At 40.1% G+C, this 14,939-nt stretch overlaps 1 protein-coding gene across 1 annotated transcript; it reads left to right on the forward strand.

Annotated features, from left to right (window-relative positions):
- The first annotated feature begins 336 nt into the window (after positions 1-336).
- LOC147617216 (uncharacterized) lies at positions 337-6,319 on the forward strand. The gene is made up of 3 exons (XM_086776820.1): positions 337-2,569; positions 2,832-3,689; positions 5,707-6,319. Exons 1-3 carry the CDS (start codon positions 379-381, stop codon positions 6,195-6,197), a joined length of 3,540 nt encoding a protein of 1,179 aa, XP_086632946.1. The 5' UTR covers positions 337-378; the 3' UTR covers positions 6,198-6,319.
- Positions 6,320-14,939: the final 8,620 nt, after the last annotated feature.

The following is a 14,939-nucleotide window of genomic DNA, read 5'->3' on the forward strand; positions in this document are numbered from 1 at the left end:
CTTTTGACTTGATTTTATCTATGTGTATCTATCATTTGACATACTGAGAATTTGAGTGTGACCCGACAGTTAAGGCAGGATTGACCAGGTTCAATTTTCAAATCAAGAGTTAGCAGCCTTCAATCTGTCAATTTACAACGTTAATCTTGCTTAATTAGTGCCAGTCTTAACAAAAAGTGACCGCTGACCAAGTCCTTCCATTGAACTTGTGTCCCGACCACGGTTTTCTACGTGCGTCTCTCTCTCTCTCTCTCTCTCTCAAAAGTCATTCTGACTTTTCATGACATGAGTTTCACGCATTGCTTTCTTACTCCTCCTCCTCCTTCATCACCTGTTTCGGATTCTTCTTCCCTTCTCCCCCACACCGCACGCTTTGCCATGTTTCGCCTCCTTCTGCTGCTTTTTTTCGTTTCAGCTTCTTTCCTCCAATGCACCACCGCGTCTTCCCCCAACGCCGACGCTACCGCCTTGCTCGCTTTCAAGGCCCACCTCAGCCCACCCTCAGCCTCCAACCTCTCCTCATGGGTCGCCTCCACCTCGCCATGCAGCTGGTCAGGCGTCTCCTGCAACGGCTCTCGAGTAGTCGCCCTCGCCCTGCCCACCAGAAGCCTGTCCGGCGTCCTCTCCGCCCGCCTTGCCGACCTCCCCTTCCTCACCCATCTCAACCTCTCCGGCAACAACCTGTCTGGCGCGATTCCACCTGAGCTCTCGCGTCTGCAGTCCCTCACCCTCCTCGACTTGCATAACAACAGTCTCACAGGCGAAATCCCGTCTGAGCTGTCGCTATGCAGCTCGCTGTCCGTGCTGGACCTGAGCCGGAATCCCCTCTCGGGCACGATACCCCCTTCTTTGGCCTCTCTTGGCAATCTGCGGATGCTTCAGCTCCACCACATCGCCAATCTCAGCGGCACCATACCTGCGCAGCTCAGCCGCCTATCAAACCTCACTCACCTCTGCCTGGGCCACAATAACCTCACTGGAACCATTCCTCCTGAAATCGCCAATCTCAGCAACCTCGTCGACTTCGCCTGCTACGAAAACGCTGGACTGGTAGGCCCAATCCCTTCTGAAATCGGCCAGCTGCGCTCCTTGCGCTCACTCAAGCTCTTCAATCTCAATCTCTCCGGCAGCTCCATACCTCCAGAGCTGGGAAATCTAACCTCTCTGCAGTATCTTTACTTGTTCAGCGCTGCGCTGTCAGGCCCTATACCGGAGGAGCTTGGCAAACTTTCCAACCTTTTGGTTTTGTACCTCTTCCAAAATCAATTCTCAGGGGGGCTCCCTTCATCCCTAGGGCAGCTGAGAAACCTGACAGATCTCAACGTATTTGCCAGTAACATCACCGGCGGCATACCTCCGCAGCTGGGCAACCTCTCCAACCTCACCAACCTTTACCTCTCTAACAACAGTCTTTCAGGAAGCATCCCTCCAGAAATAGGAAAACTAGGCAATTTGCAGAATCTCTCAATCCATTTCAATAAGCTCACAGGCCAACTTCCTGCAGAGTTAGGACAGCTAACTAACCTTCGTGAATTCTACGCTTCTGCTAATAATTTCTATGGGCCGCTCCCCCCTCAATTAGGCAAGCTTAAAAGAATCATTGCCATAGGTTTAGGAGGCAATCAATTTGCAGGAAGCATTATACCTCCAGAGTTTGGGGCGATGGAGAGCCTGCAATCCCTTGAAATGAGCGATGTTCAAGTGATAGGAGAAATCCCCTCTACATTAGGAAACCTCAAGAACCTCACTTTTCTCCGCCTGTCAAAGAATAAGCTCAATGGTAGCTTGCCTCCATCTCTGGCCAGATGCTCCAAGCTTCAGTGGCTCAAGCTAGAGAATAACTCTTTAACAGGAGAAATACCCCCCAAATACTACACCTCATTCTCTCAACTCCACACACTCTCTCTGCACCGCAACGAACTCACCGGACAGGCTTCAGAGAAATTGGCAAGCCTTACTACTTTGGTGGTTCTGGATCTTGGGTACAACAAATTTAGCGGCAAAGTGCCAGACGTATGGTCAGCGATGCACAATCTCAGCGTTCTAAACTTGGCAAGTAACAGATTAGAAGGTGATCTTCCTTTCTGGATATGGAATTTAACCCAACTTCGGCTCCTTGATTTGTCAAATAATGCATTTACAGGCACCATTTCGCCAAGAATTAACCAGCTAAATGGGTTTAAGGAGAAGCAGGATTCAGATGGAAATGCTCCAGTAGGCAGTGAAACCCTGTGGAATGACGATGCCGAAATCGACGACAAAGGAGCTGGGAGGTGGTTTTTTACATACTCGCTAACCGTAATGACCTCGCTTGATTTGTCAAGAAACAATTTACAAGGCCAGATTCCAAGCGAGGTAGGAGAATTGACAGGCATTTTCAACTTGAATCTATCTGGCAATGCACTTGAAGGAAGCATCCCGAGAAGTTTCGGGGGTCTAAATCAACTGGAGTCATTGGATCTTTCATACAACGACCTGTGTGGACAGATACCTGAGGACTTAACAGCCTTATCATCACTGGAGGTTTTCAATGTTTCTTACAATTCCTTATCAGGTCCAATTCCACAAGGTATGATGTTTTGAAGCCCAATTTCCATTACCTGCTATCAGTTGATTTATATGGAAAGCAAGTGTTAATTGTTATGTTAGACTTGTAGGTTTGTTGCTCTGACATACGCCCCAATTTACTTTTGCAAATTAAGTGCAAAATAGCAAATATTAGTTAGAACCTTCTTACTTGACGTAATATTTAAAATTAGATATACAAGGGAACACAAAACGAAGCCACGCTCCTAATGGACGATTTTTTTGGGGGGGGGGGGGGTTTACAGGTGGTCAATTTCCATTCGCGGATTCTTCATATCTAGGAAACCTTCATCTATGTGGGTTACCGTTGACTAGGCAATGTAATGGTTCTGAGGCAAATTCATGTGATACAGTTACAGGTTCTCATCACACTCAAAAGTGGAAGATTATATACATTGTTGCAGGCTGTATTGGCTCAATTGCTGTGGCCATATGTGTAAGTGGAGCTGTATGGTTGTGGTTACGTCGAAATTCTGTGCAACATGGGGGAACCGTAGGGCTTTATCTTATGGACAAGAATCTGAGGGAGGTTAAACATGAGCTCTTACATTTGGTCCTCCACGGATGCACTAAGAACAACTTAGTAGGGGTTGGAGGGTTTAGTGATGTCCACAAGCTCACCCTAAGTAATGGCAGAGTCGTGGCTGTGAAGAAGCTCAGGGTTGAACTCAACGAGAAAGAGGCAAAGCTTAGCTTTTTGAGAGAAAGTAAGACCTTGGGCCGTGTTAAACACAGGAATGTGCTAAAGCTTCTTGGCATATACTCTTCACCTACTAGTAATCACAATTTGGCATGCATTTTTGACTTTGTATCTAATGGCACTCTAGATGAGCATTTGCACCAATCCAATGGAAACAGACCCTCCTTGGATTGGAATCAACGGCTCAAAATTGCCATTGGTGTAGCACAAGGCCTAAGCTACCTACACAATGAGAGTGGATTTGGTCAAATTCTCCACTTGGACCTTAAACCTAGCAACATACTCTTGGATGATGACTTGCAACCCCATGTAAGTGATTTTGGGATTTCTAAGATGATGGAGAGGAACCAAGTCTCTATCACCTTAACTCATTTAAGAGGCACCATTGGGTATATTGCACCAGGTATGCCTTCTCAACATTTTCTTTTCTTTGATAAAAATTACATTGTTTCTTAAGAAACATGGGCATGTCAAACTAGTTTTTACAATATCATTTCATCTTTTTGAAATTTTATAAACTAGTGAAAAAAGGAAGGGGCTAGGAAACTCATGAGCAAAAAGGGGCACACAACTTATGATAAAAAATAAAGTCTATTTATTGTTCACTAATGTTATGTTTTCAACAAAGGTCACAACTTTGACACCTAAGCACTAGCTCTAACCACCACTAGGCTTACCTAGCTCTTGGCCAGCTATTTACTTATGTGCTCACTTACAAATAGAATAATTTCATAGAATGATGCTAGGTAGCCTCCCCTAATGGATAAAGGGTAAAGAGATGTTATTAACTAGCTTGGTTTCCTTACAATGCATCTCATTGTGGAAGTTGGGTCCTTTTTTAGCAACAAGCAAGGGCATGCTTTTGTTATGTTGTTTTCAAGTCTGAGTATGTAAATGTTTTTTATCCACAAGAATATGATTGCATATGGATTGATTTCTTCAAAATAGTCTCTAAGCATGGTCTTGATCCTAGTAATACATTATGTGGCTCACTTTTCCTTGACTGCCTTAAAGAAAAAGCTTGTGGAGTAATCACCCTCCTGCCATTTGATTTTAGCTTGTAATCTTATATATTCCAATTTCCTTTTCTCTTCCTCTTGTGAGGAGTCTTCTACTTCAAAGATCAATTGCTTGACCACTAAGGAGTAATCACCCTCTTGAAGCCATTCGATTTTAGCTTGTACTCTTGCCTATTCCAATTTGCTTTTCTCTTCCTCTTGTGAGGAATCTTCTACTTCAAAGACTAATTGCTTGACCACTGAGTCTTGAAGAGATGAAAAGAGAATGGTGAACATGGCCTAGTTTACATGTTGTATAGTCTGAAGAGCCCACCTTACATGTTCTACATTCTAAACACACTCTTTTCTTCTCCTAGCCTTCTTTCTTCGATACTTTTTACTAAAGTAGTAAAGTGAGTGATGCATATGTTGGGAAGATCTCTAAGGGGGTCCTCCCTTTTCTTCTATCAACTAAACAGTCTCTCTTTAGACCTTAAACATGGTCGAACTTTGTGAGTATGCTCATATTGAGCTTAAAGGGTGTTGGACCTTTGTTCACTTGTGGCCCTTTGGACCCACCCTTGCAAATTTCCCTTATTTGACTGACACCATCATAAGAATGTGGTCCAACTTTGTATATTGATTCATGCATCTTGCATCCATTGGAAGGTAGATCTAACATACATCATTACTCAAGTAGCATCTATCGTGAATCTCCAAGTCCGATCATCACCATTTTGTTGTTTGTTCAAATTGAAGAGCCTTAGCTAATCTCTTTTACATACATCCTTTCACATCATAACATGCATCGTCTTGTGTTTTGTCATACCATGGGTTGGATCTATCCTTTGCATGTTCCATCATGTTAAGTAAACAATCATGATGAGGTTTTAATGTTCTACACCAATGTTTAGGTTTGAGAGTGTTTTTATTCCCTTAACCAAAGTATTATGTATGAGTATCTATTCTATTCACCAATTTTGGTGCCTTATTCACTCAACTTTCATCTTAGAGGTGTTAATTAAGTGGCCACCATGGTTACCTAATTACCCAAAGTTGATACCTTTGAAAGTAGCAAGCCAAAAAAATAATAAAATAATAAAAAAGGGGCACAGGAGTGCTGCTCCTACGCCACCTCCATTAGTTGTGTAGAAGAAAAAGAAGAAGAAGAGAGATATCATGCCCTCCTTTGTGTGTGTGTGAGTGAGAGAGTGAGAATACTAGGATATACCTATTGAAAGAATCATAGAAAGATTTTGATTGCCTATTTCACCAATTATTTTTTAAAGGAATTAGAAAAGAAAAGAAAAGAAAAGTTTTTTACTAAAATTTTTTTCTTGTTGTAGGGTGTTCTAGGCTTGGAAATGAGTTAGCTATCATCTTTCTAACTGTGTGAAGTATTGTGTGATGGGTTGGTGGCAGAGTGTGGATATGCACAGAAGGTGAGCGATAAGGCTGATGTGTACAGTTTTGGGGTGGTGCTACTGGAGATGCTGACAGGGAGGAGACCCATAGCTAGCCATGGTGGCTCTGGGGATCAATTGGACCTGAGAGCTTGGGTGGTACTGCAAGCTTCATCTCCGGAGAGAATTTGGAGCGGTGACATACTAGACAAGGCCCTACAGGCCCTCCACATGAGCTCTCACACGTGTAAGCAAGTGCAAGACACCTTGCGAGTAGCATTTCTTTGCACGCTTCAACAACCAAGAAACCGCCCCAGCATCAAACAAGCTCTAGAAATGCTGTTGGAGTGCAGCAAATCAAGAACACACAAAAACAATATTGACACGATTTCTTATGGTTATCAATCCCTTGACCCACCACATGCCTCCCTACTGGGTCATGAATGCACCCGCTTTCCTGAATCCTCATTGAGTATCTTCACAAGCACAAGTGGTAGCACAGAACTTTGATCTTCCACTAGCTTCTTCTTTATTAGCACTGGTAAGGAGCTTCTCTTGGCTCTTATTTTGATAATGTAGCTGACCCATGACATGTATGTATTTGTACACTATCACAACACATATAATGTTTTATTGGTTTTGTACTTTATAATTTTACTAAGTTTTTACCATTTTAAAAAAAGACACATTTTCTTAGTTTTGTATGTCATGTTGGCTTAAATGTGGCAGAAGTTGTCTTAACATTTTTTTTTTGAGATCACTTACTTATGTGTACCATCCCTCACCTTCTAGAAATGTCAATATACAATTAATTAATGTTGAAAATGTTTTCATTTGAAGAAAAAAAAGGATGTTACTTTTAACAGTTTTAATGATAATATTTAAAAAAAGAGCTTCATTGGTGCCATGTAGTGTGTGTAGTGTCATGAAAAGGTTTTTGACCAAGAAACCCATAATATTGAATGGTTTTAAGCAACATTTATGGATTAAAATTCAAGTAGAACTTGTTCAATCTTCAACTCCAACATACATCAAGTCCACATTTGCACTTTGATATATATTTCCAAGTCCCCTATGTTTATGAAATGTTTAGGGCCCCTTGAACATGTGACGCTTGAGGTATCGCAAAACCAAATCTGGTCTCATCATGATCATTGAAGTCTTTATAAGGCTTATAATTAATGCCATGATCATCATCATTATGAAAGGTTGAAGTAAAGGCACCTTGATCATTAATAATAGCCACTCGCATACATAACTCCTTATTAATATTGGTATCTTGAAATGTGTGCTTGCTTTAAGGTCTGATTTATAGCACATACCACCACTTCTCTCATCACAACATTTTGATTAAATATAAAGATAAGGTAGGTACATATTCTTATGAGATTGAATCACAATTAAACCCAATATTGAACTCATACTTTCTCATAATTAGGTTTTTTAAATTTTACTAAAATAAATGGCAAAGAACTAATTAGGGCACTTTTTGGCTAGTGCTTATGGTCCTTTTCAATTTACTTTAAAATATTTCACACCAACAATGAACTATTTTAAACCTCTAAAATCAACTTCCTTGATGTCTTGTATCCTCTTTAAAAAAATCAAGCTTTTATATATCAAATTTGACCTCTCTTTAACTTACTCCACTCTATCACTCAAAGCTTGCAACGACACCAACATTATTGGTGGTGGTTTCTTGTCTACGTGTTCCGGGTCTGAAAGTATACTTTTTACATCCATGATGTATTACTATGCTATGAAAAAGTATCTTTTATGCATCCACAAGAGTTGTACTTTTTATATTACCAAGATGAAAAACAAGCATGATAAAATCATTTAAATTTTAAAGAATTGTGTTAATACAATAATGCACATGTTAGAATGCAGCATGAAATAACTAGTTTCAAGGGCTTACTTATACGTACATGGCATCCCCTTAAATATTCCACTCTTATCGATGGACATCCATCCATCCTTCTATTCCTATGTGAGCCTCAAAAAGCGGTATGATATTTTAACCTTTTAGAAGAACCTCAATAATCACAAAGCAGAAGGGTGGCCACTCCGCCAAGGATGACCAGATTGCAAAAGCCCTGATTGCTATAACAAATCAAAGCTTGGACAACAAAAAAGCAAGTGACCAAGTATGTGCTAGGGCGAGCCATGTCAACAATGCAAAAGGCCATGTAAGCAACTACATGAAGGACAAGTGTCACAACATCATTAAAACTCCACTCGCAAACAACGGTAAGGCGGGAAGACGATAAAAACACCTTAATACCATTAAATTGAGGCGACGGGCATGATGTAAATTAAAGGTCACATCACATAGATAATGGGGAAGCCGAAAATGACAACACCCCAAAAAAGGAAGCTAAAAAGAGAAAACATTGAAAAAAAAGAACACAAACACTCACATTCTCATTCTGCTCTCTTGCTTGAAACACTCTTACCCATCTGCAAGCAGGACTCTTTCCGAAAATAGCACCATGCCGAAGATCAACAAGATGCTAAGGCTCGACAAAAAATGAGAGAAAATCCTCAGCATGCCATGTTCATCCTAGACATGAGGAGGAAGGAGCATCGGGAATGGGCAAGAAGGTGCGAGTTCGAAAAAAATTTCGACCATCAGTGCGAGGAGTTGTAGGACCCAAAAGATGGAGAAAAATTGATTAATAAATTTTTTGAAACCAACAGTGTGCATGTGGAGGGGAAGGAGCTGATAAAAATTTCAGAAAACGCAATGCATCTTGCACTGGGATTGCGTAGGGATGGAGCTCATGAACTTGAGTACAAATCATAGTCGATGGCACAACAAAATGAGGAGCTGGAGAAGAAGATGGCCATGGTTGAAAGGTCCCTAGTAGACCAAAAAGAGATAAGTGAGGGAAAGATCAGAACTCTCAATAGTGAGAGGCAAATGCTCCAAGAACAAATAGAAAGGCTGCAAGCGGAGTTAGAAGAGGCAAGAAAGCTAGAAAAGTCTTGGTCGACACAATCCAGGGTTTAAAGGATGAAGTGCTGGACATCACAACAACGTTGGCAGTAGCCCAGTCTGAAATTCAAGCCCTGAAAAACTAGGAAGAGGAGGAAGTTTTATGCCTTTCACTAGATGCCAAAGCAGCGGTAATTAACATAGCAAAGGCCAAACTCAGCAAATTATGGGATCAGGCGCTGGAAGATCTGGTAGAAATCCACGAGCAGATGTCTTGTAAACCCCAACAGGTCATCCACAACTTGGACGACAATGATGATTGAGATGGGGAGCAACAACAATCACTACAGCACCAACAACATCAGCAAATAGCCAGTGGGCTAGGTGTCTCCCAAGACCATCATTTTTTAAAAAGAAAAACAAATAGAAAGTAAAGACCAAAGTCTGATGCAAGCACTAAAGGCCACTACTTGGAATACAGAGCATTGGGAAAATGAAGCAAGAAGTTGGCTAAAAAGAACAAAGTATTGCAGCAGTTGCAGGAGGACACACCCACCAAAGAATATGTAGACATATTAAGAGATGCACTCCATAAAAGAGACATGGAAAAAGACCAGGCAGAGGAGTACATGAAAAATCTTGAAAGAAGCACAAAGTTGGAAATGGACACCGTCAATGAGCTAAATGCTCTGGAACTAGAAATACAACATTGTTTGAAGAATGAGAACCAGCTCAGAAAAGAGGGGCCCGGAGATCACATATGGTCTAGACATGTCCTGCACCTAAAATGTTGTGTCTTATGTTCTACACCATGCATGAAGTTCTGACTACAAACGACATACTTGCAACACACTATCTTTATTACCACAGAGAAAATTACATTTCTCTCTTCCTTTGTATCCCATCCTCTTTCAAGGATTTCAAGCATATCCATGTTTTGCATGTTTTCACAGACAAACATTGTTTTTGTATCCCGTATTCTTGACTTTGCAAATAAATCCACAAATACCGTTACCAGCATTACCAATGCTACTCAAATGAGTCTTGTAGAGATTTGTGGTTTGAGATTGCATTGCACCTCCTGGAAAAGTTTTGCTCGATAACTTTGACTTATCACTGCACTTGTTAATTCCCACTCTGGACATGTGAATTGGGGCAGAGGAGTCTTATTCAATGTGAATTCGGGCAGAGGAGCCTTATTCAATGTGCCAAAAGCTGCCATTCTAGTATAAATTTAGAAATAGTGGTCTCGTAAAAGAATATACCTACCTCATCCAATGATCTTGGAAAGCGACCTTTGTATTGTTGCTCTCCAATAATATATGTATGCAGAACGTCAAGGATGCCAATTATTGATTCCATTGTTGCTCTCCAATAATATATGTATGCAGAACGTCAAGGATGCCAATTATTGATTCCATTGTTGCCATTCAATATATGTTGAAGGATATACATCTAAAAAATTTAATCAAACAATCTGATTAAAAAAGATGTGTTGAGTTTAAAAGGAAGCTACAATGAGTTAGAAGCTTTTAATTTGGTCTGTGTTATGGAAGATTGTGTGGCCAAACATCCAACCTTAACTCGTTATGCAAATACACATGTTGGACAAGTACCTCTTTGTTACATGATTTCTTGCTTCAGTGTCTAAATCCTTGGATTCTTCCTTTCCAGCATAATATAAAATTGTTTGCTGATGATGATCCTCTTTGCTTTCTCTTCTATGGACGGCTGTAGAAAATCCAACTCCCCTTTGAAATCGACAGAGGATTCTATGTGTTTTGTGAATCTAACATGTTATGAATCATATAATAGATTGGATTTGTGAAGATGGCCTCCTGGGGCATGTCGACATTTCAGTTGGAGGGTTGTTTGCTAGTATCAAGAGAGCCAAAAATTGAGAAATCACAGTGACTAGATGGTATGTTGTCGCGGCGAGGAGAGCGCGAGAAAGAGAAGAAATTGGGTGTGTTATTAAATGTATGCAATGGGTGGGAAAGGAAAATTTATTGCTTCAAACTTTAATGTTGACAGCATTTGACATACGAGATGAAAAAAAAGAGAGAGAATGTCATTTTCCTTCTTCTTTTTTGAAGCAACAAATTGGATCTTTTTCAAAAATTTTGCTCTTTTTTGAGGAATTTCTACGTTACGTAGCCTTTGCGCTCATTGGTTGGGTGCCTATTTTTCCTTTTTCTAAAAGGCCCAGCAATGAGTCTTGTTTTCCCCTAATGGATAGTGCAATGAAGAAGAAACGCTTGGACTGATCGGCATCTCAAGCACAAAAATTTTGAGAAGGGGACCTTGTATTAGTCTACAATGCTAAGTTGGGACCTCATCTTGGAAAATTCAAGATTTGGTGGATAGGACCATTCATAGTGAAAGACCTGGTTAGCCAAAATACTTTTACCTTAGAAAACTTGGATGGTACACCTTTTCCAAAAACAATCAATGGCTTCAGAATGAGGAAATACAAAGGCCAATTAGTGGAAATCCCATTGGAAAAAGAAGAAGCAGAAGACTAAGAGTTGGTCTGGAGCATATGTTGTGGCATGGGAAATACGATGGCTTCAGGATGAGGAAATACAAAGGCCAATTAGTGGAAATCTCACTAGTAGAGGTCCATGCGGAAGATTCAAAAAATCACAAAGCAGAAGGGTGGCCACTCTGCTAAGGATGACTAGATTGCAAAAGCCCTGATTGCTGTAACAAATCAAAGCTCGGACAACAAAAAAAGTAAGTGACCAAGTACGTGCCAGGCCGAGCCATGGCAACAATGCAAAAGGCCATGTAAGCAACTACATGAAGGACAAGTGTCACAACATCATTAAAACTCCACTCGCAAACAATGGTAAGGCAGGAAGACAATAAAAACACCTTAATACCATTAAATTGAGGTGACGGGCATGATGTAAATTAAAGGTCACATCACATAGAAAATGGGGAAGCCGAAAATGACACCACCCCAAAAAAGGAAGCTAAAAAGAGAAAACATCGAAAAAAAAGAACACAAACACTCACATTCTCATTCTGCTCTCTTGCTTGAAACACTCTTACCCATCTGCAAAAGCAGGACTCTTTTCGAAAATAGCACTATGCCGAAGATCAACAAGATGCTAAGGCTTGACAAAAAATGAGAGAAAATCCTCAGCATGCCATGTTATTCCTAGACATGAGTAGGAAGGAGCATCGGGAATGAGCAAGAAGTTGCGAATTTGAAAAAAATTTTGACCATCAGTGGGAGGAGCTGTAGGACCCAAAAGATGGAGGAAAATTGATTAATAAATTTTTTGAAACCAACAGTGTGCATGTGGAGGGGAAGGAGCTGATAAAAATTTTAGAAAACACAGTCCATCATGCACTAGGATTGCGTAGGGATGGAGCTTATGAAATTGAGTACAAATCATAGTCGATGGCACAACAAAATGAGGAGCTGGAGAAGAAGATGGCCATGGTTGAAAGGTCCCTAGTAGACCAAAAAGAGATAAGTGAGGGAAAGATCAAAACTCTCAATAGTGGAAGGCAAATGCTCCAAGAACAAATAGAAAGGCTGCAAGCGGAGTTAGAAGAGGCAAGAAAGCCAGAAAAGTCTTGGTCGACACAATCCAGGGTTTAAAGGATGAAGTGCTGGACATCACAACAACGTTGGCAGTAGCCCGGTCTGAAATGCAAGCCCTGAAAAACTAGGAAGAGGAGGAAGTTTTATGCCTTTCACTAGATGCCAAAGCAACGGTAATTAACATAGTAAAGGCCAAACTCAGCAAATTATGGGATCAGGTGCTGGAAGATCTGGTAGAAATCCACGAACAGATGTCTTGTAAACCCCAATAGGTCATCCAAAACTTGGACGATAATGATGATCGAGATGGGGAGCAACAACAACCACTGTAGCACCAACAACATCAGCAAACAGCCAGTGGGCTAGGTGTCTCCCAAGACCATCGTTTTTGAAAAAGAAAAACAAACAGAAAGTGAAGACCAAAGTCTGATGCAAGCACTAAAGGCCACTACTTGGAATACAGAGCATTGGGAAAATGAAGCAAAGAAGTTGGCTAAAAAGAACAAAGTATTGCAGGAGGACACACCCACCAAAGAATATGTAGACATATTTTACGAGACCACTATTTCTAAATTTATACTAGAATGGCAGCTTTTGGCACATTGAATAAGGCTCCTCTGCCCGAATTCACAAGTCCAGAGTGGGAATTACCAAGTGCAGCGATAAGTCAAAGTTATCGAGCAAAACTTTTCCAAGAGGTGCAATGTAATCTCAAACCACAGATCTCTACAAGACTCATTTGAGTAGCATTCGTAATGCTGGTAACGATATTTGTGGCTTTGTTTACAAAGTCAAGAATACGGGATACAAAAACAATGTTTGTCTGTGAAAACATGCAAAACATGGATATGCTTGAAATCCTTGGAAGAGGATGTGTTCAAGTTCACGTCTATAGGCTTACGTATCTAAGTTCATGTTTGTAGGCTCATGTATATAGGCTCACATGTCCACGTTCATGCCTCTAGACTCACATCTAGAGGTGCACATGTGTAAGTTCACGTGTCTAGGTTTCATATCTCTAGATTCACATCTCTGGGCTAACATTTTTTTATATAAACTTGGCTCACGTACTTCCCTTGTATGAAATAATCCTGTTGGGGCATGAAAATCTAGGAGCTAAGCCTATGATAGGATTGGTGTGCACTTATTAGGTCATAATTGTACTTTAATTTTCCAATAATTATGAAGGACAGCCAAACTTAAAAATGGACCGGCGTCTATTACAAGTCTTAAGTAACTATGTAAACTAATCCCATAGACTTTCTCTATTTGACATCAAGTTGATGGTAAGGTTGCATTATATGTTCAAGCACCGTCTTACAAAAGTTAAGTGCTATTTCACAGCAGTTAAGATGACAAAGAGCGTTACGGTAGTTTGGTTATGTGAAACCATGTTTTAACCAAGAGAGTGGCTAACAACATCAGCAAAAATCTAGGAACTCAACCTATGATAGGATTGGTGTGCAGTTATTGGGTAATAATTGTTCTTTAATTTCCCAATAATCATGAAGGATGGCCAAACTTAAAAATGGACCGGCCTTTATTACTCGGCTTAAGTAACTACGTAAACTAAGCCCGTGGACTTTCTCTATTTGACATTAAGCTCATGGTATGAAAAAAGAGCCCACATAATAAAATGAAGTAAAGGCTCTTTGCATTCTAGTTTTTCTATGAAGGTTATCAAAAAGCAAGGAGGAAAATGACAAACATAGAGAAGATCAAGAAGATGGCCAAATCAAGAGCACGGAGAAAAAGGAGAGACATGTACAATCTCCACATTGATCTTAAACATGAATATGAACCTCTTAGTAAGAGAAATAAACCCAATAATTTGCTTACTACTCTTTAAAAATTTGTTTAGGATGCAAGGGGATCTTCATTAAAGTTGTTTAATGTTATTCAGTGACACATGGTAATGACATGGATGGGTATCCCTTAGTGTCTCCTTGCATCCTACCCTATTACATGATGGCTATGGCATTATTTGACCCATCAGTGTCTTACTTTTTAAAGGAAATTTTAGTAGTTTGCAATATGATAATTAGAACATTCATACTTTGACATGTATTAGCATGGTTACACGACATGAATAAACATGGGAGACATGCAGCACAACATAGATGGTAAGTCTATAATGTTGGTTGATGTGTATCTACATGGATGGCCATCTAGTAAGTTGCATTTGGCTTGGAGAATTTTGTATGTCATGACTTAAAGGGCCAGTTAACATGACTAGATGACATGGGACACAATCATATGTGATAGAAAGTTAGTACTAGATACGAGAAGCACAAATAGCACATGAGGAGATGTTAGTTCATGTGGTTGGACATTTTGCAGCTCACCAAAACATGGTTACTATAGTTGGACATGCTTCTTTATACGAGCTACTTTTTGGAAGTGAGTAGCACAACCATACACTATGTTTATTGTAAAAGTGAGTATATGGGGTAATAATTTACAATATCTAGTTGTAAAAGTGTGTTTATTAAAAAGATAAAAAAATTACCTTGTGATTAGTACTTAAGAATTTTACTAGTTTCATTATGTTAAACACTAGAATATACAAGTAAATTTGTAGAAGAGATTCAAACTACAGTTAGGACACAAATCCAAGGTTTTTCAAGTGAGTACCATTGCCAATACTTCTCATTCTGATCAACATATTGAATCAAAAAGACCATCATAACTCCTATTATAAGAGCTAAAATCAAGTGGTGAAACATTAGGGAGTGAACTAAAAAAGGACCCTAAT

The sequence above is a fragment of the Cibotium barometz genome, chromosome 37 (assembly GCF_041138505.1).
Source record: "Cibotium barometz isolate CiBa-2024 chromosome 37, ASM4113850v1, whole genome shotgun sequence".
Classification (NCBI taxonomy): Eukaryota; Viridiplantae; Streptophyta; class Polypodiopsida; order Cyatheales; family Cibotiaceae; genus Cibotium; species Cibotium barometz.

Bases quoted from the DNA above. Each gene is read 5' to 3' on its own strand.
- LOC147617216 (XM_086776820.1), top strand. From the start codon at position 379: ATGTTTCGCCTCCTTCTGCTGCTTTTTTTCGTTTCAGCTTCTTTCCTC. The intron at 2,570-2,831 runs GTATGATGTTTT...GGGGGTTTACAG, and splicing joins ATCAGGTCCAATTCCACAAG to GTGGTCAATTTCCATTCGCG. The intron at 3,690-5,706 runs GTATGCCTTCTC...GGTTGGTGGCAG, and splicing joins CATTGGGTATATTGCACCAG to AGTGTGGATATGCACAGAAG.